We start from the raw sequence: 22,307 nt of genomic DNA on the forward strand, positions 1-22,307 counted from the left end.
TGGGGAAAGGGAAAAATACCTACAGTACCTGAATGTGATCCACTTTGAAGTAGTGTGAAAATTGGAATATAAATCTAAATAAATAAATAATAAAATAGATAGATGCCGAATGTCCTTTAAAATCATTTATTGTAGTGGAGATGCAAAAAGTGCCCGACTCAGGCCGAGTTTCGCCACTCCTCAAGTAGCTGCCTCAGGGGCTGACTTGTTCAAGATCTGAACATACATATATTGTTCTGTTTGAAGGTGAAACAACACCAGTCAATGTATGTCGTTTTGTAACTATACGGATATGTAGTCTCCACTCTTGTTGGTATGATAAAGGACATTCGGCATCTATCTCTTTTGTTGACTCCTTTACGGCTTTTATAGATCGCTTCCTTTCTTGTTTTTTTAAGGGAGTAACATGGACAGTTGCAGCCATATGGTCCAACAGCCTCAATATATGCTGAGCTGAAACCTGCTGGCTCTGTTGAATCACCGCTGCTATGGATACCAAGGTGCTGGAATGCAGCTGGAAGGCTCTAGCCTGAGCTGTGTTTAGCAGGGCTCCTATGAAGTCCAATTGAGGTGACAGGCTGAGATGGGACTTTGGATAGTTGTTAACAAACCCTAGTGACTCCAACATCCGGATGGTCAAGCACAAGGACCGATTGGCCTCTGCCTGAGAGGTGCTCTTGACAACCAATCATCCAAGAAAGGGAAAACATGCACTCCCAGTCTGCGGAGGTGCGCCTCCACCCAGCTAGACATTTTATGAATACACGTGAGGCCGAAGCTAGCCCGAACGGCAACACTCAACACTGGAAGTGCTGTTTTCACACCACAAATCAGAGATACTTTCTGTGATCTGGGAAGATCCCGATGTGAGGGTATGCATCCTTAAAATTGAGGGAGTATAGCCAGTCCCCTTTTTACAGGAGGGGAATCAGGATGCCCAGGGAAACCATCCATCTTGAACTTTGCTTTTTTGTTAAAAGCCCTTAGGTCTAGGATGAGACGGAGTCCCCCTGTTCTCTTTGGAATCAGGAAGTACTGGGAGTAGAATCTCTGCTCTCTTTGCCTTGATGGAACAAGTAAGATCGCTCTGGCCGTTAAGTGGGCAAAGCGCTCCCATTAATAGTACCTCCTATACATATAAACATAGAAATGACGGCAAAAAAAGACCAATTGGCCCATACAGTCTGTCCAGCAAGCTCCCTCACTTATTTTCCCATACTTATCTGTTTCACTAACCACCAAGTTCAGGGCCTTTGTTGGTTACTCTTTGATTCAAATTTCCTGCCACCCCCTGCCATTGATGCAGAGAGTAATGTTGGAGTTGCATCAACGGTGAGCATAAGGCTTAATGATTAAGGGTAGTAACCGCCGCATCAAGCAAGTTACCCCGATGCTTGTTTACCCAGACTGCACAGATCAATGCCTTGTTGGATGTTGTCTGAATGCAAATCCTCTTTTCCACATTTCCCCCTGCCATTGAAGCAGAGAGCAACGCTGTATATGCATTCAAAGTGATGTATCAGGCTTAATTGGTTTAGGGTAGTAACCGCCATAATAAGCAAGCTACCCCACATTTATTTGTTTACCCAGATTGTGAAGTTCAGTCCTTGTTGGTTGTTATCTGAATGCAAATCCTCTTTTCCACATTTCCCCTTGCCATTGAAGCAGAGAGCAATGTTGGAGTTGCATTAACTGTGTGAAGGCTTTTTGAGTAAGGGTAGTAATTAACAGGTAGTAGCTTCCTCTTCAGTAATCCACCCCCATGGTTCTTCTCTTCATTCCCATCTTCTAGCCTTTATGGATCCACAGTGTTTATCCCATGCCCCTTTGAAATCCTTCACAGTTTTAGACTTCACCACTTCCTCCGGAAGGGCATTCCAGGCATCCACCACCCTCTCCGTGAAGAAATACTTCCTGACATTGGTTCTGAGTCTTCCTCCCTGGAGCTTCAAATCGTGACCCCTAGTTCTACTGACTCCTAGTTCTCCTGATGCACTATTGCCCCCAAAATGAGCACGGAGGGCAATTTGGCGGGACCCCCAATAGGTTCAATTGGTACCCTTGACAGATGATGGACAGAACCCACTGATTATACTGGGCCACCGATCCGCAAAGAACCATAGCCTGCCCCCCCACTGGGTGGGCCAGCATTTTGGGTACAGGTGGCTGGCTCATGCTCCCTATGATCCAGTCAAAACCCCATCCCAGGATTTGGCTGGGGCTTGGGAGCTCTCAAACTTGGGACAGCCACGGGAGCTCACCATCTGTGAATGGGAGTGAGGGGGCCGGAGGACAGTACTTCTCTGGCGGTAGAAAGATCTCCTCTGTCCCTGCCTCACAGACCTCCTGGCTGAAGTAGGGAGGGTCTGAAATGCTGGTGAAGGGCGGGTGGATGGTCTCATGGTGGTCCCGAAGCTGGACCACTGCATCCCTCACCTTATCTCTGAAGAGATTATCTCCTGTGCACGGCAAGTCAATGAGTCTTTCCTGTACCTCTGGTCAGAGAGCCAGGGCCCACAGCCATGCCATTCTGCGGGTGCTGATTCCCACTGAAGAGACTCTTGATGCTGTCTCGAAAACATCGTAGGTTGAACGAATCTCATGTTTACCACACTCCAGACCCTGATGCACCAGTGATAAGGAGGAGTCTTGTTGCTGTTAAGGCAGCCACTCGGCCACTTCTTGCACCTGCTTCCAGAGGTTGTGTGAGAATTGGCTCAAGTAGAGCTGGTAAGAGGTGATTCAGGCAATGAGCATGGCCCCTTGGAACACTTTCCTCCCAAGAGCGTCCATCGCTCTATGATCCTTGCCTGGGGGTGCTGAGGCGTGGGTCCGAAAGCACTTGGCCTTTTTGAGAGCGGATTCAACCACTACCGATTGGTGTGACAGCTGACGCTTCTCGAATCCGGTAGCCTGTTGGACGAGGTAAACCGCATTTGCCTTCCTGTTGATGGGAGGCACTGTGAGGGGTTGTTTCCAGATCCTCAGCAGCAACTCCTTAAAGATCTTGTGCACCGGGACCATCACAATCTCTTTAGGAGCCTCCACGAACTGGAGGATTTCCAGCTTCTTGTGTTTGGCATCCTTCTCCATCATTAACTGAAAAGGGATGGCCTCAGCCATCGCCCGTACAAAACCTGTGAAGGTCAAGTCCTCCAGAGGAGACCTCCTTAGCTTGTCTGGAGGAGACAGTTCTGAAGGGAGACCCCCTGAGTCCTTAGAGGAGGATTCTGCAGTGCCGTCCCTCCAGGGGTTCATCCTCACTGTAGTCCACAGGGATGGGGCCCTAAGTGCTCGGCCCTCGTCCAGAGGCCCAGGAACCGATGGCACTGGTGCCAGCCTCGGCAGTGCAGGCCTCGGTGTCCCTGCAAGCCTCGCTGGAGCTTCCTCTTAGGAGGAATAAACAACGAGCACTGTATTGGTCAGGAGAAGCACTGGCACCCCATTGGGCATCGATGGCCTCCCGGGAACAGCCGACAACTAGGTCGGTAACACACTGAGCCGTTCCAGCAGTGGTTCCAGCAGGGTGGGGCCAGGCACTGATACCGTCTGTACCATGGGTTTGGCACCCTGCAACACCTGCTCCACCGCCAGCTGAAAACTCTGCACTCCAACTCCCCGAAAATTGCCGATGCTAAAACAGACTGGGAGGCAGGAGGGGTGGCCAGATCTTCCTCGGATCCCCAAAGTAGACTGGTGATTGGCACCAGGATCGGTGAAGACCGTCACAGACCCCCGGCATCGATGGAGAATGAGCACTCCTCGCTGCAGGATCACTTCAGGGGCATCATGGCAAGAGCCAGCGCCTTCCCAAACCTGGCACTGTGCATCGAAGGTGACCGGTGCCGATGTTTCCTCAGCTTCCCTCGATGCTCGGCCCGGGCTTTCCCCAGTGCTGAGGTTGATGACAATGAACCCAATGTCGTTGATCTGGAAGAGACCAACAAGGGCTGGTCCCTGGCGCCCCTACCCACCGACGGCATCGACGGAGCCGACAGACCCACCAATATCAATGGCTTGGTGTCCATCAGTGTGGCTCCAATGTTCATCGGTGCCGATGCCGCCAATACTGATATCGATGGCTCGGACTTCCTCATCTCGAAGAGCTTCTCCATCTTGTTGAATCGAGTGCGACGTCCCATGGAGGACATCTGGGCTCACATTGTGCACCAAGACACTGCCGTCACAGGGGTAGATTTTAAGAGGCGCGCGAACAGCCTACTTTTGCTTGCGCATCAGACTCAAGCAAAAGTACGCTGGATTTTAGTAGATACGCGCCGCGTAAGGCTATCGATTTTGTATAGCCTGCGCGCGCCGAGCCGCGCTGCCTCCCCCCGTTCCCTCCAAGGCCGCTCCGAAATCGGAGCGGCCTCGGAGGGAACTTTCCTTTGCCCTCCCCTCACCTTACCCTCCCTTCCCCTACCTAACCCACCCACCCGGCCCTGTCTACACCCCCCCCTTACCGTTGTCGGGGGATTTACGCCTCCCGGAGGGAGACGTAAATCCCCGCGCGCCAGCGGGCCTGCTGCGCGCCGGGCCGCGACCTGGGGGCGGGTACGGAGGGCGCGGCCACGCCCCGGGCCGTAGCCACGCCCCGTACCCGCCCCCAAAACGCGGCCGACACGCCCCCGAAACGCCGCGTCGACCGGGCCCGCCCCCCGACACGCCCCCGACACGCCCCCCTCCGAAAACCCCGGGACGTACGCGAGTCCCGGGGTCTGCGCGCGCCGGTAGGCCTATGTAAAATAGGCTTACCGGCGCGCAGGGCCCTGCTCGCCTAAATCCGCCCGGTTTTGGGCGGATTTAGGCGAGCAGGGCGCTGAAAATCTACCCCACAGTGAGGGAACGGAAGCAAAATAAATCTTACTGAATTGCCGAAAAACCTGACTGAGGAGACTAGGGGTGAACTGAGAGGCACCTGGCATTGGTGAGTACATGAAAAAAACCTGAAAAGACGTGGGGAAAAAGTTTTCCAGGCAATTTCTGAAAGAAAAGCCACAAGCTTACTTAAATCGCGAGGCGAAGGCTCTGCGGAAACAAAGAGACTAAAGTGGGACCCCGCGTGGATGCTTGGAATAGGGCATGCTGGGTATGCTCAGTATGAATAGTCAAAGTTCCAGAAACATTGACATAAGTTTTCTGTGCCGCGCTGGAAAAAAGTGCAAAAAGTGGAATATAAATCTAAATAAACAAACAAACAAACAAATAAATAAAATCCTGCTTGTCCTAGGAGAACAGTGCTGCTAAATTTTGTAACTCTTGCTACAGAATCTTTCCTTGGACTGCCATAGGAAACAGAAGGCCTCTTTTATAGCAGCATTGAAAAGCACAGAGCGAATGCTTACACCTTCAGGATTAAAAAGGAAAGAACAAGAGAAACTGGCTCTTTGTCTCTCAGCTCTCTGATGAAACTGATCCCTACCAATGGGCCTAATGCCAACCTAAAGCTTACTTTATTTTTATGTAAAAATTAGCATCAGCATACATGAGAACTTCAAGAGCAAACTCATTTTAAATATTCAGATATAAAATAGTACTTCACCCGTGGAAATGGCTTCTTATAAAAATGCCAGTCTGATATGTGAGTAAACTTATTCAAATATAGCCTGCATGCGTGCGTGTTTACCCAGACACAGCGGAGATGTTCCTGGGCGCAGAGCTAGGGAGGGGATGGGACTTGCATGCATACTTTTGGGTTTTCTAAAGTACGCATCTCAAAAACTTCCAACGCAGGTAGTTTTGGTGAGATAATTTTCATCCATTTGCTCTGAGAATTGGTGAAAAACTTATGCATGAATTGCCAACTTTCTTATGCAGGCTGTTATAAAATTACCCTTTGAGTGTTAAGAGTATTTCAGCCAAATGAACATTTTCTGGATTTTCCATACCATTAATCTGTGGTTTTATAGGAGAGGCAGTTTGAAGAAGATCTGTTTCTTCCATGGCATCGCTCATTAAATCTCGTAAAATCTGCTGCTCGGCCTCGGCCAGGAGAGGACCTTGGGATGAGGCTCTACCAGAGGCATCGGCCTGGAACATAAACGAGATTCAGATGGAATGTCTCAGTCTCAAAAGAAAGCTTACTGTAGTAAGTTTGCGCAAGCAGGATCCCTGTATGGGGCCACACAGTGCTGTCCACTATAAACTGACGGCTATTTGTGGGCAGTCCAGTGCATTCTAGATCCTCCTGTTTGAAAAGCTGGCATCGTATACAGTGCAGCTTATTCTAAAAAATTACATTCAAGGGTCCAATTAAACAAAACTGTGGCAGCAAGATATCTAAATTTCACTGAATTTGCTTTGGACAATAAAGCAAGTTAATCAAGCATATGGCCATTCAATTTTAATATAATCGTCAAACTATTAGCTTTTCATGGCTGTGTTTCTTCACTGATGAATGAGCAAAGATGGGAAATGTATTCCGCAGATTATAGTGTCTGAGGCAGTTGGAACAGTGCCTTTTATTTATTTAAATTTAATATACCACTTGTAAAGCAAGTTAATCAAGCGGATGGCCATTCGCTACCAATCTGACTATCCGAATCTAAGTGTGTAATGATAGCACAAGGGATTCTTGTCAGCAAGGCCTTCAGTAGACCTGGTAACCTGTATTACAAGTGGTATATTAAATTTAAATAAATAAAAGGCATTGTTCCAACTGCCTCAGACACTATAATCTGCAGAATACATTTCCCATCTTTGCTCATTCATCAGTGAAGAAACACACCCATGAAAAGCTAATAGTTTGACGATTATATTAAAATTGAATGGAGAAATTTGTTCTTACCTGATTATTTCCTTTCCTTTCCAGGCAAACCAGTCCAGACACATGGGTTAAGCCCACCAACCAGCAGATGGAGACAGACTAAAAGGCTTGCTGATGTCACTCCTTATAGGGTCCCGTGCCGACCTTAGCCAGCCAGTATACTCTGAAAAAGCTAAGAAAATTCATTAACTTTCCCTCCCCCCAAGTCCAGGGGGCTTCCAAAAGAATGCCAATTGATTAACCAGAAACGAACAATTATCAGAAAAGAATCAAATTATTTTTTTTAAACATACCACTGAGAAAGGGTGACTCCTCCAAATTTACTTCATACACTAGCGGATAATCCCATTTTGCAGAATAGGGAGGATCCTGAAGTCAAGGAAAGGAAATTATTAAGAAAGAACAAATTTCTCCTCTCTCTTCATCCAACCAGACCGGTCCAGTCACATGGGATGACCAAAGCTACTTCTAAAGTTTGCAGGATACTTACAAACCTGCTCTCAAAATTTCAGAACCAAAAGATACTTCTTCCCTGATAATGATTTGAGAAGGTATGTAAAGATGACTAAGTTGCTGCTTTACAAACTTTCTGTTGGCAAAATGAAGCTAAGCTCTGCTCATGAAACTGCCTGTACTCTAGTGGAGTGCGCCCTCACATTCTTGGGTAATAAAAGTCCCTTATCTATGTAGGCCGCTCCAAAGATGTCCTTGATCCAATGCGCTATGGTGGCCTTAGAAGCAGCAACCCCCTTCTTATGCCCTCCAAACACCACAAAAAATGATCAGATTTTGTGAAACTATTTGTGAAATTCAAGTAATGGATGAGAATTCTCCTTACATCCAAACAATGAAGTTGAGAATACTCTTCTCTGTTTGACTTCCTATTGAAGGGTGGAAGACACACCATCTGATTAAGATGAAAGGTCTAAACCAACTTTGGAAGAAAGGAAAGGACTATGTGAATCTTCAGCATATTGATTGTGAATCAAAAAGGGCTTCCTGTAAGAAAATGCTTGTAATTATGACATTTGACTTGCTGAACATATGGCTGTCAGGAGCACAGTGGGTTTTTTTGTTTTGTTTTTGCAAAAATGATTTTTTTATAGGAATACATATTTAAGAGTACATATTTAAGAGTACATAAGAATACATATTTAAAAAAGGATTGGATAAGTTCTTGGAGGAGAAGTCCATTACCTGCTATTAAGTTCACTTAGAGAATAGCCACTGCCATTAGCAATGGTTACATGGAATAGACTTAGTTTTTGGGTACTTGCCAGGTTCTTATGGCCTGGATTGGCCACTGTTGGAAACAGGATGCTGGGCTTGATGGACCCTTGGTCTGACCCAGTATGGCATTTTCTTATGTTCTTATGTTCTTAGAGTGAGTAGCTTATCAGAAATCCCCTTCAATGGCTCAAAGGATAGACCAGTCAAATAGGTTAAAACTAAGAAGAAACTGGATCCCTTACCAGAGGTAATACATTTTACCACTTTAAGAAAGCAAGACACATCTAGATAGGAGGAAAGGGGTCCACCCAAAACCCAAACCCTAAAACATGCAAGCGCCGCTACCTATACCTTCAAAACGTTTAGCAACACTCCTTGGGAGTGAGCAGCAAGGTGGTGGTATGGATTACAAACTGGTTGATGGAGAGAAGACAGCGTGTGATGGTAAATGGAACCTACTCTGAACAGAGAATGGTGTTAAGCGGAGTGCCACAAGGATCGGTGTTGGAACCAGTCCAGTTCACTATCTTTGTGAGCAACACTGCAGAAGGGATAGAAGGTAAAGTTTGTCTGTTTGCAGATGATACCGAGATCTGCAACAGAGTGGACATGTCGGAAGGAGTAAAGAGAATGAGATGTGATTTAAGGAAGCTTGAACAGTGGTCGAAGATAAGGCAACTGGAATTCAATACCAAGAAGTGCAGAGTCATGCATCTGGGGTGTGGTAATCCAAAAGAACTGTATGATGGGGGGGTGAGGGCTTTGAGCAAGAGAGGGACCTTGGGGTGATAGTTTCTAGCGATCTGAAGATGGTGAAGCAATGTGACAAAGTGATAGCTAAAGCCAGAAGAATTCTGAGCTGCATAGAGAGAGGAATAAGCAGTAAGAAAAAGGAGGTGATAATCCCTTTGTACAGCTCCTTGGTGAGGCCTCACCTGGAGTACTATGTTCAGTTCTGGAGATTGTATCTCGAAAGCGGTTCAGAGAAGGGTGACAAAAATGGTGGAGAGTCTCCATCAAATGACTTATGAGGAGAAGTTGAAGGACCTAAATATGTATACCCTGGAGGAGAGGAGGTGCAGGGGAGATATGATATAGACTTTCAGATATTTGAAAGGTTTTAATGATGCACAATCGACAAACCTTCTACACTGGAAAGAAATTAGTAGAATTAGGGGTCACATAATAAAACTCCAAGGAGGACAACTCAGAACCAATGTCAGGAAATATTTCTTCACAGAGAGGGTGGTGAATGCTTGGATTGCCCTTCCGGAGGTGGTGGTGAAGAGAAAAATGAAGATAGATTTCAAAGAGGCATGGGATAAACACTGTGGATCCATAAAGGCTAGAGGATGTAAAAGAAGAAAAGAGTGCATGGGGATAACTTGATGGTGTAGTGGTTACTACCCTTAATCAATAAGCCTTCATACTGTAGATGCAACTCCATTATTGCTCTGTGCTTTAACATCAGGGAGAAAAAAGGAAAAGGGGAATTAGATTCAGACAGCACCCAAAGACATTGAATTTTATGGTCTGGGAAAACAAATAAGCATGGAGGTAACTTGCAGACACAGCTGTTACTACTCTAAACCAATAAGCCTGATACATTTGATGCAATTCCAACATTGCTCTCTGCTTCAATGGCAAGAGGTAATGGGGAACTGGACTCAGACAGCAACCAACAAGGGTCCTGACTTTGACGGTTTGGGAAACTAAGTATGGGGGCAACCTGTATGGCACGGAAGTTGCTATCATTATGGGGATGACCTGTATGGCGTGGCAGATGATACCATAAGCTTGCTGGGCAGACTGGATGGACCACTTGGTCTTTTCTGCCGTCATTTCTATGTTTCTATCTAGGCCTTCCTGTAAAGATTGCAGGATTCTGGGCAATAAAACGTTCCTATCTGAAATCCTCTAATCAGCATAACAACCTTCAAAAACTCACTCTACTCTTACATATGCTAAAGAAGTAGAACTCTTCATAGATGGCAAAGAGTATGAACCATCTCCTGAGAATATCCCTTCTTAAACAAACAAGACCTCTCAAGGGCCAATCTGTAAGACAAAATCAAACTGAATCATCATGTACATTGGATCCTTGAACAAGAAGCCCTTGACCTGAGGTAATGGTAACTACTTCCTATCTAGTAACTTAACTAGATTTGCATACTAAGGCCATCATGGCCAGTTGGGAGCTACAAACTCACAAGATTTGTATTTATTATTTTATTTAGTTATTTTATATACCGTCTTTCCAAGTGAAGATCACAACGGTTTACAAAAGTAACAATCGTCCTTTAAGTCATTACATATTATGGTGTAACAAATGTTGGTATAATACATACTACTGTAAAATATATTTTGGAATATGATATATACATTGGAAGAGCTAAAGCGGGTCATATGAATCTAGGGTGATGTCCTTATACATTTCAACTGAGGATGGGGACAATAGGTTAGTAGGATAGGTATTCTATTTAGTAATTTACATGGTTGTAGGGAAATTGTCATGAGTTACTTTGTTCTCTCATTAATTGATGGGTTTTTTTGTTCTTGTTAACTCTGCATTCAGATAGAATTTAAATGTAGATATAAGATCTTGTTGACATAGCATTCTTATAGAATTTAAGATATATTATAAGCATTTTTAAAAAGCCAAGTTTTTAGTTCACATTTGAATATTTTTCTTTCTGGGATCAGACGTATTGTCTCTGTTCGTGAGTTCCACAGTTTAGGTCCTGCTATGGAGAACACGTGATCTCTTATCTGTGTCAGGTGTGTGCTCCGGATTGTAGGTACAGTTAATAGTCCTTTGTTTTGGGACCTTAGGGTTCTTGATGTCTGGGAATCTTCTGAATTGCTCTGCTCATCAGAGGCCAAGGGGGAACACATACAGCAGGCCTACCAGTGGCCAGTTCTGAACCAACGCATCAAAATCTGATGAACTCTTCTCTTCTTCTGCTGATAAACCTTTCCACTTTTGTGATCTTGTTGGATGTCATTAAGTCCATCACTGTATCTCCCCAATGATCCTTTATCGGAGAAAAGGCATATGTGAAAGGGTCCATTCCCTGGAGTCATAAGAACATGCCATACTGGGTCAGATCAAGGGTCCATCAAGCCCAGCATCCTGTTTCCAACAGTGGCCAATTCAGGCCATAAGAACCTGGCAAGTACCCAAAAACTAAGTCTATTCCATGTTACCATTGCTAGTAATAGCAGTGGCTATTTTCTAAGTCAACTTAATTAATAGCAGGTAATGGACTTCTCCTCCAAGATAGCAGATAATGGACTTCTCCTCCAAGAAAGTCTGACTAGTACCCACTTTCAACTTCCCTTTCTGTTTCCCAAAGCTAGATTCAAACTCACAGCCCTTGATACTCCAAACACCTCTCCTGCCAAGCTAGGCCACAGGCCTGAAAAAATTTGCTTCCATGTTGTCCACTCCCGCTATGTGCAACATCAAAATGACCTTCATGTGCTTCTCTACCCATTCCAAGAGAGAATTTGCTTTGGCTGAAACTTGAGTGCTTTTGGTTTATATACCCTACTGCAGTTGTGTTGTCCAATAAACATTTGACTGCTTGGTCCCAGAGAAGAATTGCATACTGGAAAAGCACCAACTGCATCTCCCTGATTTCTAAACGGATGATGGACCCAAGTTCCTTGAGTCACCAGGCCCTGTCAGTGAACTCACCAATCTAGCAAAAAGGCTAAGATGCAAGACACTGAAGCCCTCTGCAAGGCACCATGCCTCAAACACTTTCCACACCCGGACATAAGCCAATGATGTGATCAGTCTCCTAATCTGCAACAAAGTAGTAATGACCTCTTCTAAGTAGCCTTTCAAGCGCAAACTGTGCCTCTCGAAAGCCAGGCCACAAGACAGAAGTGATCCACCTGATCCAAGAAAATGGGACCTTGATGGAGCAATCTGGTCAGATGCCTGGACCTTAGAAGCCCATCCACCGCTAGATTTATCAGGTCCATGAACCATGGCTGAGGCGGTCACTCTGGAGTCACTAAGATCACTTCCCTCGGGTGAATCTCAATGCATTGGTGCACTCTTCCTACGAGAGGCCAGGGAGGAAAGACATACAGAAGAATCCTTGGTGCCACCGGAGAACCAGGGCATTGAGACCTTCTGCCCCACTCTCCCATCTGCGACTGAAGAAGCGCTGGGCCTTAGCATTTCCTCTCGATGCTATCAAATCTAATTGAGGAATTCCCCACCTGATGCGAATGAGAGCCATTGCCTCTTCTGCTAGCTCCTATTCTCCGGATGAGATAATCCGCTTAGATGTTGTCCACTGCGGCCACATGAGACACCAGCATAATTTTCAAGTGCTGTTCTGTCCAACAGAACAGTCCAACAGAACAGACAGTGTGCCTCCCTGGGCACTGTCAGACTCCGAGTTCCTTGTCGATTGAAATAAGCCTCCAAAGATAAGAATAAAATCAGTACTTCCCTCTGCTGGTCTTCTCCAGTGAGCCATCGAGAGGAACTCTGTGGGGACAGAGGGACCTGGACCACTGGGTTTCAACCCTCACCGACTCTGGGCAGAGACATACAAGGCTACCAACCCCTTGCTTGCCCTACTACACTGAGGGGATGGACCCTCTCAGGTCCTAACACGCCCGAGAGCAAATCCAACTTTTTTTTAAGTCTCAGACTGAAGGTGCTTTTCACCTCTACCATCTGCTGGAGACAGAGAAATATTGAGGGACTACATGACACACTGCCAAAGTACCTAAGTGCCTAAATGTTCTTATGTTCTTAAGTATTACAGGATCAGTAAAGATTTTCTTCTCTGTCTCCATCTGCTAGTCGGGATGCAAAACCCAGTCATCTGGACTGATCTGGGTATGAACAGGAATGTCTTATCCTCCAGCGGCCTGGGCACTTTAGCATCACTCCATGCTTTATCTTTTTTCTCAATGTCATCGTCAACAATGTCTTCCTTTTGAAGGGAAGCCTGGTCAGATTACTCTTAGAATCTAGTCTGCTGATCAATTACAAAACCATAGTAAATGCCGTGCTTCAACTACAGCCTTTCCAAAGTGCAGACCAACTCAAAGGAAGGATGCACCAAAAGAATTGCTCCTGGCATCATCTGAGTTGCTTCTTCCAAGGCAATGCCAGAATCCTCCAAAGAGCTTTTCTGGATTTACTGTGACCAGCGCAAGCCTGCCCTTGCCACCACACAACATGCAACCACCTGCAGGCTTCAAAGGCCTGCTTAAGTACCGACTCTATCCTCTTGTCCTGTGCATCTCTGAGAGCAGCGCTCCCTCTCCACAGGGATAGTAGTCCACTTAGCAACATCTTCTTTAGGAAATATCAATTTTTCCCTCTCCTGGGAAACCAGCAGATACATCTTAGACAATGCCCGTCTGCCCTTATAATTGGTCTTCCGCATCTCCCATTCCAAATTAATCAGATTCTTAACACATCTGTGTAAAAGAAAAGAGCTAGTCATAATGGAGTCCTCTGATGCTTCAGGGCCCTCCTCTACCTTTTCTTTAGCAAGATTAAGAATTTGTAACGAATTAGAAATTAATCCAAATAGTTCACTTCTGTGAAACAATCTCACCATGGAAGAACCATCCTCCATGACGGGGGGATACTCTCCTTTCTCTACCTCCCCTTTGCTGTCATTCCCTTTTGAGATCCTCAGGTCCAAGAGAGAAGTATCACATGGAAACCGATGTGATGTTGTTAACGAATGTCGGTATATAAAAAAAGTTAAATAAATAAATAAAGTATCCAATTTAGATGACTTCTCATCCCCCAAATCCTTCTCCTCTTCTTACTCTTTTCTTTCCCATACCTCCAGTTCCAGTGGAGAAGGATCCACCTCGGGACCCCCAGAGCAGAGTTCTGACCCATGCAAAATGCCTGAGATAAACGTCACAAAAACTCTATTGCTATTGAGGCCCAGGAGAAAGAGGGAACCATTGAGAAAAGGAGGATGCTGGCCCTTTAAAAGAAGAAGAAGCAAGCACAGCTCCAAGGGAATTAAGGGCAACCTCCTGCCCTGTGGGAAGTAAATACAGCAGCCCTGCCCGTGGTTGTAGAATGGCTGCCATTCTTGCTGCAGCAGCAAGCACTCCAATGGGAGCAGGCTGGCTCACTTGTTCTGCCACTGCAGGCCCCCATGGACGGACACCCATGTTTGCTGCACTGCTTCCTTCTTTTCTAGAAACCTATGGCAAAGCATCCCTCCTCCTACCAAATGCCGGTGCAGAGCACAGCTTGGGCGGAATGTGAGCTTCTTCCTGCGTTCTGAAGGGGCTGCCATCATACACGTTTCACTGCCAGAAAAATGGCCCCGGGCGGAGGAAAAAAAGTTTTCACCACTCACCAACTGCCAAAAAACTGCCCCGATCAAAGCCCTGGTAGCTGCCAGCACTCACTCAGATTAACTTTTTTTTTTTTTACTTTATTAGTTAGCTACAGAAAAAAATCCCAAACAAATGCAGCAAAAAAAATCATCTTTTTTTCCTTCAAACACTACTAGAGAGCAGGAGGAGGAGGATTCTGAATAGGGAAGGTGGGGGAGATGATATTGCAGAACAGTCATCCTATTTCAGATTACTGGAAGCCCCCTGGTCCAGGATTATGCTCAAACGAGGGAAGAAGTATGTAACTTTCCCCCTAGTTGCTTCCCATTGTCACTAAAATGTTTCTTCTTCATCCGGCCTAACCAGACCTCAGATTACAGCACAGGATGCTCCAACCTTTTGCTGAGACAGAGAATATGGACAGACTGAGGCCAGCACGGAACTCTAGAAACAGTGATGTCAGCAAGACTCTTAATCTCCGTCTCCATCTGCTGGTTGGTGGGCATAACCCATGGATCTGGACTGGTCTAACTGGATGAAAAGGAACGTGGGAAAAGACAGACTATGGCAGAATTCCACAGTGATAAACTATGTCACAATCTAGCAGGTAAGCACTGTTTGTGAACTTGGGGGAAAAAAAACCCTTTTGTCTTTCCAATTGTTCTCAGTACCTTTGCTCGCTGCTTGCGGGCTCCAGGCTTAACTTCTGTCCTGCTGGGAGGATGCAGGTCACCATAACTGGCGATATACTGGATAAGATTCATTAAGGCAGCGCAAGAGTCTGAGCATGTTCTGATGTGGATCACATCGCTGGAGCAGTGCAATTCAAAGCGGGGCTTACGCTGGATGGGAGCAAAAGACAATGATTATGAAAGAAAGACAAGGATACAACTATTCACCTAACTTGAAAAGTTGTGATTAAATGATAATAGCTTGTACAAAGGGAATCAAAATAAAACTGTCTCTATAGATTTATTAATAGAAAAGTGTGCATTTCTGAAAATTAGGTCACATTTAATTGTAAATCAGAAAAGCAGGCACTTCAATTAACTTATTTTTATACAAGCTATATACTGGAGGTCATTCCGTAACAGCCTGCATAAGAAAGTCTGCACATAAGTTACACTAATTTTCAAAGCAAATTTACACACGTATGTTTACTTTGAAAATTCCCCCACCAAACACAGTAACACTTGCTAATTTGTACACTTAAATTTTCTGGGAAATGTACTTGTCTACTTTTGAAAATGCAAAAGTATGTGAGAAAGTCCAAACCCATCTCCATCCCTGCCTCTGGTCAGTCCATTCCCCCGGATCTTAGAATGGAACCCAACATCTCAACATTCAAGAAAAGACTCAAGACATGGCTGTTCACGCAGGCCTTTCCTAACTCCAATTCCATCTAACTTCCTTCTTTCAACACGCTCCGCTAGCATTAGCGTTAATAGCCACCTCTTACAATGTTATTTATACATATATATAACTATCTGATCTTCATTTCCCTTCTCATTCCAAGTTATTGTTTTCCTTGTTATTTGTAACTGCTTTTCTGCACTATTGTTTAAATGGTAAAGTTTATTATAATTACACCCCTGTTTCTTGTGAACCAGCATGATGGGACCACCGTCTTGAATGTTGGTATATAAAAAAGTTAAATAAATAAATAAAATAAATAAATAAAAGTAAACTTAGGCACAAACCGGACACAGACATGTAAGTTTCCCATATCGGGCAGGCAATTTTATAACAAGCCTCATTCACAGGTAAAGCACTCTGTGTTTGGAAATTATCCTCCCTAATATTTAGAGGGTAATTTTCAACTGTGTGTGTAAGTCGGCACATGCATGTATGTGCACACAAAGTTATATCGGTATTTTAAAAACTGTGGCGGGAGCTGCAGTTTATAAAATACTGCATATTTCTGCCCTAAAAGTATGTGTGTATTTTTCAGTACTGCACTTTTTTTTTTAATGCAAGGAGTCGCATACTTTCTGTACCTCTTTTAGAAAAGTACACGCATGTACTTTACTGCGCAAAGAAAAATTGGTTCTTACCTGCTAATTTTTGTTCCTGTAGTACCACGGATCAGCCCAGACTGCTGGTTATGCCTCCCTTCCAGCAGATGGAGACAGAAAACCTTGAAGGGCACCCCCTGTAAGTACGGTGCACCTCCTGCAGTCCCCTTCAGTATAAACAGTATCAAAGCAGAAATTAAATTCTAACAGTTAACAGTAATCCAAATACGGTCAAATTTAGTGGCTAAATCAAAACTATGACCAACAACCTTGTACAGATTAAGAGCACTGAAGCCTTCGCTCTGGTATAGTCTGACAGAAAAAAAAATGGAAAATTTCGAGTGGAAAGAACCTCTACTCTGGGCGGGCGTCTGGGCTGATCCATGGTACCAAAGGAACAAAAATTAGCAGGAACCAGTTCTCCTTTCCCTGTACGTACCCGGATCAGCCCAAACTGCTGGGATATACCCAAGCTGCCTTACATGGGGTGGGATGTAGAAAGCCCCACTCGAAGCACCCCGCTTCTGAAACTCTCAGAGTCAGGAGCCTGAACATCCAAACGGTAATGCGAGCAAAATTATGCAAAGATTTCCAAGTCGCCGCTCTACAGATCTCCTGGGGGGAAACTCACTTTCTGCCCAGAACGCAGCCTGAGACCGAAGCGAATGAGCCTTAAGACCCTCCGGAACTGGTCGCCCATGACATATGTACGCCAAAGCAATAGCATCCTTCAACCATCGGGCAATGGTGGCCTTGGAAGCCTTATGCCCTTTCTTAGGACCACTCCACAAGACAAAAAGATGATCAAACGAAATTCGTTAGTTTCCTCTAAGTAACAGAAAAGGACCCGCCGAACATCCAACCTCCTCAATTCGCGTGCATGTGGAGAATCTGGATCCAAATCCGGAAAAGCAGGCAACTCAACCGAATGGTTCATGTGAAAAGCTGATACAACCTTAGGAAGGAAGGATGGCACCGTTCGCAGAGAAACACCAGAATCTGAAAACCTAAGGAAAGGTTCACGACAAGATAGTGCCAGACTCTCCGAGCCGAGCAGATAGATACCAAAAACACCGTTTTGAGCGTAAGGTCCTTTAAAGTAATGTGCTTAAGCAGCTCAAAAGGAGGTTCACACAACGTCTGAAGGACCAAATTCAAACTCCAAGATAGACAAACTGCCCGGAGGGGAGGATTCAAGTGCTTAGTACCTCTAAGAAAACGCACCACATCAGGATGAGCCGCTATGGACACTCCTTCCACCTTCCCTCCTGTTAGCGTTTTGAGGTGTTGAAGTGGATTCTTGGGTACTGTGGAGATGGCCACTCCCACGGGGAGGAGCCCCGTGAGGAACTGCAGTACTATGCTAGACTCTATACACGCAGACACAGAGAATTTGTATTTATTATACAGCTTGATGGTACTGCCTGATAGTAGTAAGGCAACCCAGTAGAAGCAGTCCAGGGGTCCTCGGCAGAGGAAACCAGTCCCACTCTTGAGTAGATGAAAGGCAGCGCAGGGTAACAGAGGCAGGACCCGGATGTAGACTCCAAACGCTGAAGCTGAAGGTGGAACAGACTGAGAGTGTTAGTACTCACTGAGTAGTTAGCTGTATTGATGGAGATCCTGGCAGGCAGAAGTGATGCAGTTGCAGGCACCAGTGTAGGGAGCGCAGGCCCTCGAGGAGTGAGTACCTGGTTTCCCAGATAGGTACCTGAAAAAGAGAAGATGGGCCTCCGAGGAGCGGATACCCAGGTTAGCGATGAATTACCCCGAAGGGCAGAGAGAGAGCTTCCAGCGGCTGCTGGGAAGCGGCAGAGCAGCTTAGACCGGAGCGAATCCAATCCTTGCTAACTCAGATTGTTAGCAAACGAAGGGCAGGCTAAATACCAGGATGTGCTGACATCACTCAGAGGGGACGCCCCTGAGGTTCCCGCCATGACGTGAATAAAGACGTGGGCGGCATGCGTGGGCGCGCGCACCCTAGGAGGCCCTTAGGAGAAACATGGCGAATGCCGTCGCCGTTGCCGATCCAGGGACACCGTGGAGAGCGGCATGAAGACGCGGTGGCAGCCAACCTCCTAAGGCTTGAGGAGAGAGAAGGAAGAAAAGTGAGGCACAAAGGTTGAAGCCGTCTGTGACCGACGGACACGACACCTCCTAAACAGCCTAAAGCTGCCACTTGCAGTCTTAGAGAACTGAAAGCCAACCCCTTCACCAAACCCTCTTCTAAGAAGGCAAGGATGTGGACTATTGAGGTGTGCTGAGGGGAAACTTTCGACCTACTGCCCCACGAATCCAACCCTTTCCAGACCCGGACATATGTAAGAGAGGTTGAGGTTTTGCGAGCCCGCAAAAGAGTGGAAATTACCGCATCCGGATAACCCTTCTTTCTCAACTGCCGCCTCTCATAAGCCAAGCCGCTAGACAAAAGTGATCCACCTGGTCGAAAAATACTGGACCTTGCCTCAGGAGATTTGGAAGATGATCCAGACGGAACGGGCTGTCCACCATGAGGTTGATGAGATCCGTGAACCATGGCCTCCGTGGCTATTCCGGAGTCAATGATCCTATATGTTCTCGCGGAGCTGGGAATACTGGCAATGCAGGCGTCCCAGGATCAGGATACGGTGGATCCAGTGCTTTCCAGCCTGTGTCCCCAGGCTCGAACTTTCCCGTTCCATCCCATGTTATTTCAGCTTATGTTTCGGACGTGGATGCTCCAAAGGCTAGCCTTCGCGTGGGCCAACCTATGGACAAGTTATACCCGCTGTCAAACGACTCTCTGGACCTCCTCAAGGTTCCTTAGGTGGATGCGGCCGTGTCGCTCCTTGTGACCTTGGGCAAGTCACTTTACCCTCCATTGCCTCAGGTACAAACTTAGGGGGTCATTTTTCAAAATGCGATAGGGTGTTTTCGCATGCGTTAAGGGCTTATCACATGCGAAAAGCCCTGTTAACGCATGCAATAGGCCCTTACCGCATGCGAAAACGTATTTACTGCGTGCGATGCAAATTCCAAAAATAGGAGGAGTTAGGGGCAGAGAATGGGCTGGGTTAGCCTCTCTGCGAAGAGCTATCGCACAGCCATAACGCCGATTTTAACTACACCTCTTTCAAATGCGTTAGGCTGTGCGATAGCTGCCGTGACCATGCGGTAAGGTTTCATCGCCATTTGCGATGTCTCCCGTAAGTCCGATTTCAGCTGAATTGACAGCTTCAGAGCCTTGGGGGGGGGGGGGGGGGGAGGGAGAGAGAGAGAGAGAGAGAGAGACAGAGAGCTTGGCCATAATATCATGGCCCACAGGCAGGTATTTGTATCCCTATGGTAGGCCCACCTTTTGCTATCGCATGCGGTACTTACCGCATTTTGATAAATCCACCCCTTAGACTGTAAGCCCTCTGGGGATAGGGAAATACTTACAGTACCTGAATAATCCACTTTGAAGCGCTGAAAAAAGGGGAAAAGCGGAATATAAATATAAATAAATAAAAATAAATAAATAATTCGGCCCTAGGAAAAAGCCTAAGGACTCGAGGATCATCCCCTTCCACCGGCACCACCCGCTCGGAATCCTCATCCGCGTCAGTCTAAAGTGGATCCGCCAGAGCGGTCTGCCCTGGGTCCCTGGTACTGGACAGTCCCCGGACCACCCAGATACAAGAGACCTCGGGAGGATCCGCCCTAGGAACTTTCGCGGGAGGAGAGGACCCAGCCGCAGGCCGACTTGGAGGGGGCTCGGGTTCCCCTGTAGGCATAAGGCTCCCTAGATAGGCCTTATGCATTAATAACACAAAGTCAGCAGAAAAGGGTGGCTGGCCCTTTAAATTTTCCCAATGGCGCCGGAGGGGTGAATCAGGAGTCCTGGGGGGGACCCAGGGCTCTAATCGTGAGGGAACAGCTAAGGAGGGAGATCCCCTCCCCCTGCCGAGAAATCTGCATTGGCGCCGGAAGCATCCAAAATGGCTGCCGATCTCGCGCTTGGCGGGAACAGCACAGGCCTTGTACCACGAGGCAGCAACTGGGAGCCTGCACCATGGGACCGTGCAGTTTGCCTCCCCCTCCCACCGACCGCTGTTGCCGACAGGCCATCACCCCGGGGAGAGACCGGGAGCAAAGGATCTCGCGGGAGAGTCGGATCGCCGGCTCCCTGCAGGCACAACATGCTGAGGCACGCGGCAGAGAGCAGGGGAAGCTAAACAATTCGTCTGGAGCACAGGAGGCCGAGAATCAGCGCTGTCTAAGGTCCTGTTTGGTTTTTAATTATTATTTATTTTTTAGCGCGGCAAATGAGCCATGCGGGCCTCACCAGAGCACACCCGGCTATCGGCTCTGGGCCAGGGGGGGGAGGGACCGGCCCACCGGTAAATCCTCCCCAATAACTCACCGTCTGCCGCTCTGGGAATACGGGTTGTCAGGCGACCTCCCACCCAGCCTACCACCGAGGAAGGAAGGTGAAAGAGCCTTCGCCTCAGGAGGTGACATGCTGTTCTCCTAATCAACTTTTTTTTTTTTTTAAAGGAACAGTGCCTGTGATTTAGCCCCAAAAAAAACCAGGATTCCTGTCTTCCTGTTTTTACTTCTTTTTTTTTCTTTTTTTTAACAAAGAATCAAGCTACCAGGACCGCAGGTTCTGCCACCTTCATCTGCTGGAGACCGACAAATACTGAAGGGGACTGCAGGTGGTGCACCGTACTTACAGGGGGTGCTTTTCAATTTTTTCTCTGACTCCATCTGCTGGAAGGGAGACATAACCCAGTGGTCTGGACTGATCCTGGTATGTACAGGGAATGCAATTAAAGTGCGGAAGCAGGTGTGGTACATAGCTTGCATGTACTTCATGTATGAAGATACTTCTGTGCGTACTGTTAATGACCAGTTTTGACAAGGCCGCCACCAGTTCACCCACACTTCCACCAGTTCATCTACATCCTCCACTACTTAATTCAGAGCTCCCACCCAAAAACTGCGGCCAAAAGGCAAGCACAATTTCATCTGCACGACTCAATTAGCAGGCGTAAAAACCTGCGAAAAAGTTTGCTAACGTATGAAGTATACTGCGTACAAAAATACTAACCTGTATACCAGGGGTCAGGAACCTTTTGGCTGAGAGAGCCATGAATGCCACATATTTTAAAATGTAATTCCATGAGAGCCATACAATATGTTTAAAACTAAATACAAGTAAATGTGTGCATTTTATGTAAGATCACACTTTTAAAGTACAATAAGTCTCTGAAAATATTACACCAGGCCTTAAGACACAAATACATCTCCTATTAGGAAAACGGACCAAGTCAGGCTGCTATAGAGTCCTACACAGAAACAACACGCCAGCAGAAAACCTCACCTGAATCACGTGCTGTCCCTCACCTAACATAGAATAAAGAGACCAAAACGCATAACAAGAAGCATGCAGACAAAAACTGAATTGGAAACTGCAACAAGCCAGAGTCTCTGTACGCAGTGTAACAAAGGAAAAAAGAAACATCACCCATCCTTATAAAACAAATCAAGAAATATAAAATCATCAGCAGTAAAACTGTACTAACAAAAAGAACATATTTCAAAACAGCTGATGAGTGGAATATCCAATAATTAAAAACTCATATAAAACATTTCCAGATACCAACAAAATATTTCAAAATAGCAGACACAAAGACCCAGTAATGAAAAATAATAAGGATACAAACATTTTTTTGCTCTGCATACCTGGGAACGTTTGATATCCAGGTGTCCTGAGATTGTTCTGAATTAGCAGGAGGTGGGGTGGTTTGCTTGGAACTTTCTCCTCTCTCAGTCACATACCAGCGCTCTCTCTCACACTGGCTCTCAATGACACACCTATACACACATGCTCTCAGTACTCACATATACACATGTTTTTTCTCTCTCACTTATATAGGCTCTTAATTACACATTTACACACATGCTGTCTATCTTTTCACGCT

General features: G+C 46.2%; 1 protein-coding gene across 3 annotated transcripts in view; it reads right to left on the reverse strand.

Annotated features, from left to right (window-relative positions):
- The window catches only part of ATG2B (autophagy related 2B), a 263,381-nt gene that overhangs the window by 82,734 nt on the left and 158,340 nt on the right, over positions 1-22,307 (reverse strand). For all 3 annotated transcript variants that reach the window (XM_029597896.1, XM_029597895.1, XM_029597894.1), the window contains exons 28-29: positions 15,016-15,186; positions 5,889-6,030 (exon numbers count right to left, since the gene is read on the reverse strand). In XM_029597896.1, the coding sequence (XP_029453756.1) occupies positions 5,889-6,030; positions 15,016-15,186 (313 nt within the window). The remainder of the gene's footprint in view (positions 1-5,888; positions 6,031-15,015; positions 15,187-22,307) is intronic.

Source organism: Rhinatrema bivittatum, chromosome 4 (genome assembly GCF_901001135.1).
Source record: "Rhinatrema bivittatum chromosome 4, aRhiBiv1.1, whole genome shotgun sequence".
Classification (NCBI taxonomy): Eukaryota; Metazoa; Chordata; class Amphibia; order Gymnophiona; family Rhinatrematidae; genus Rhinatrema; species Rhinatrema bivittatum.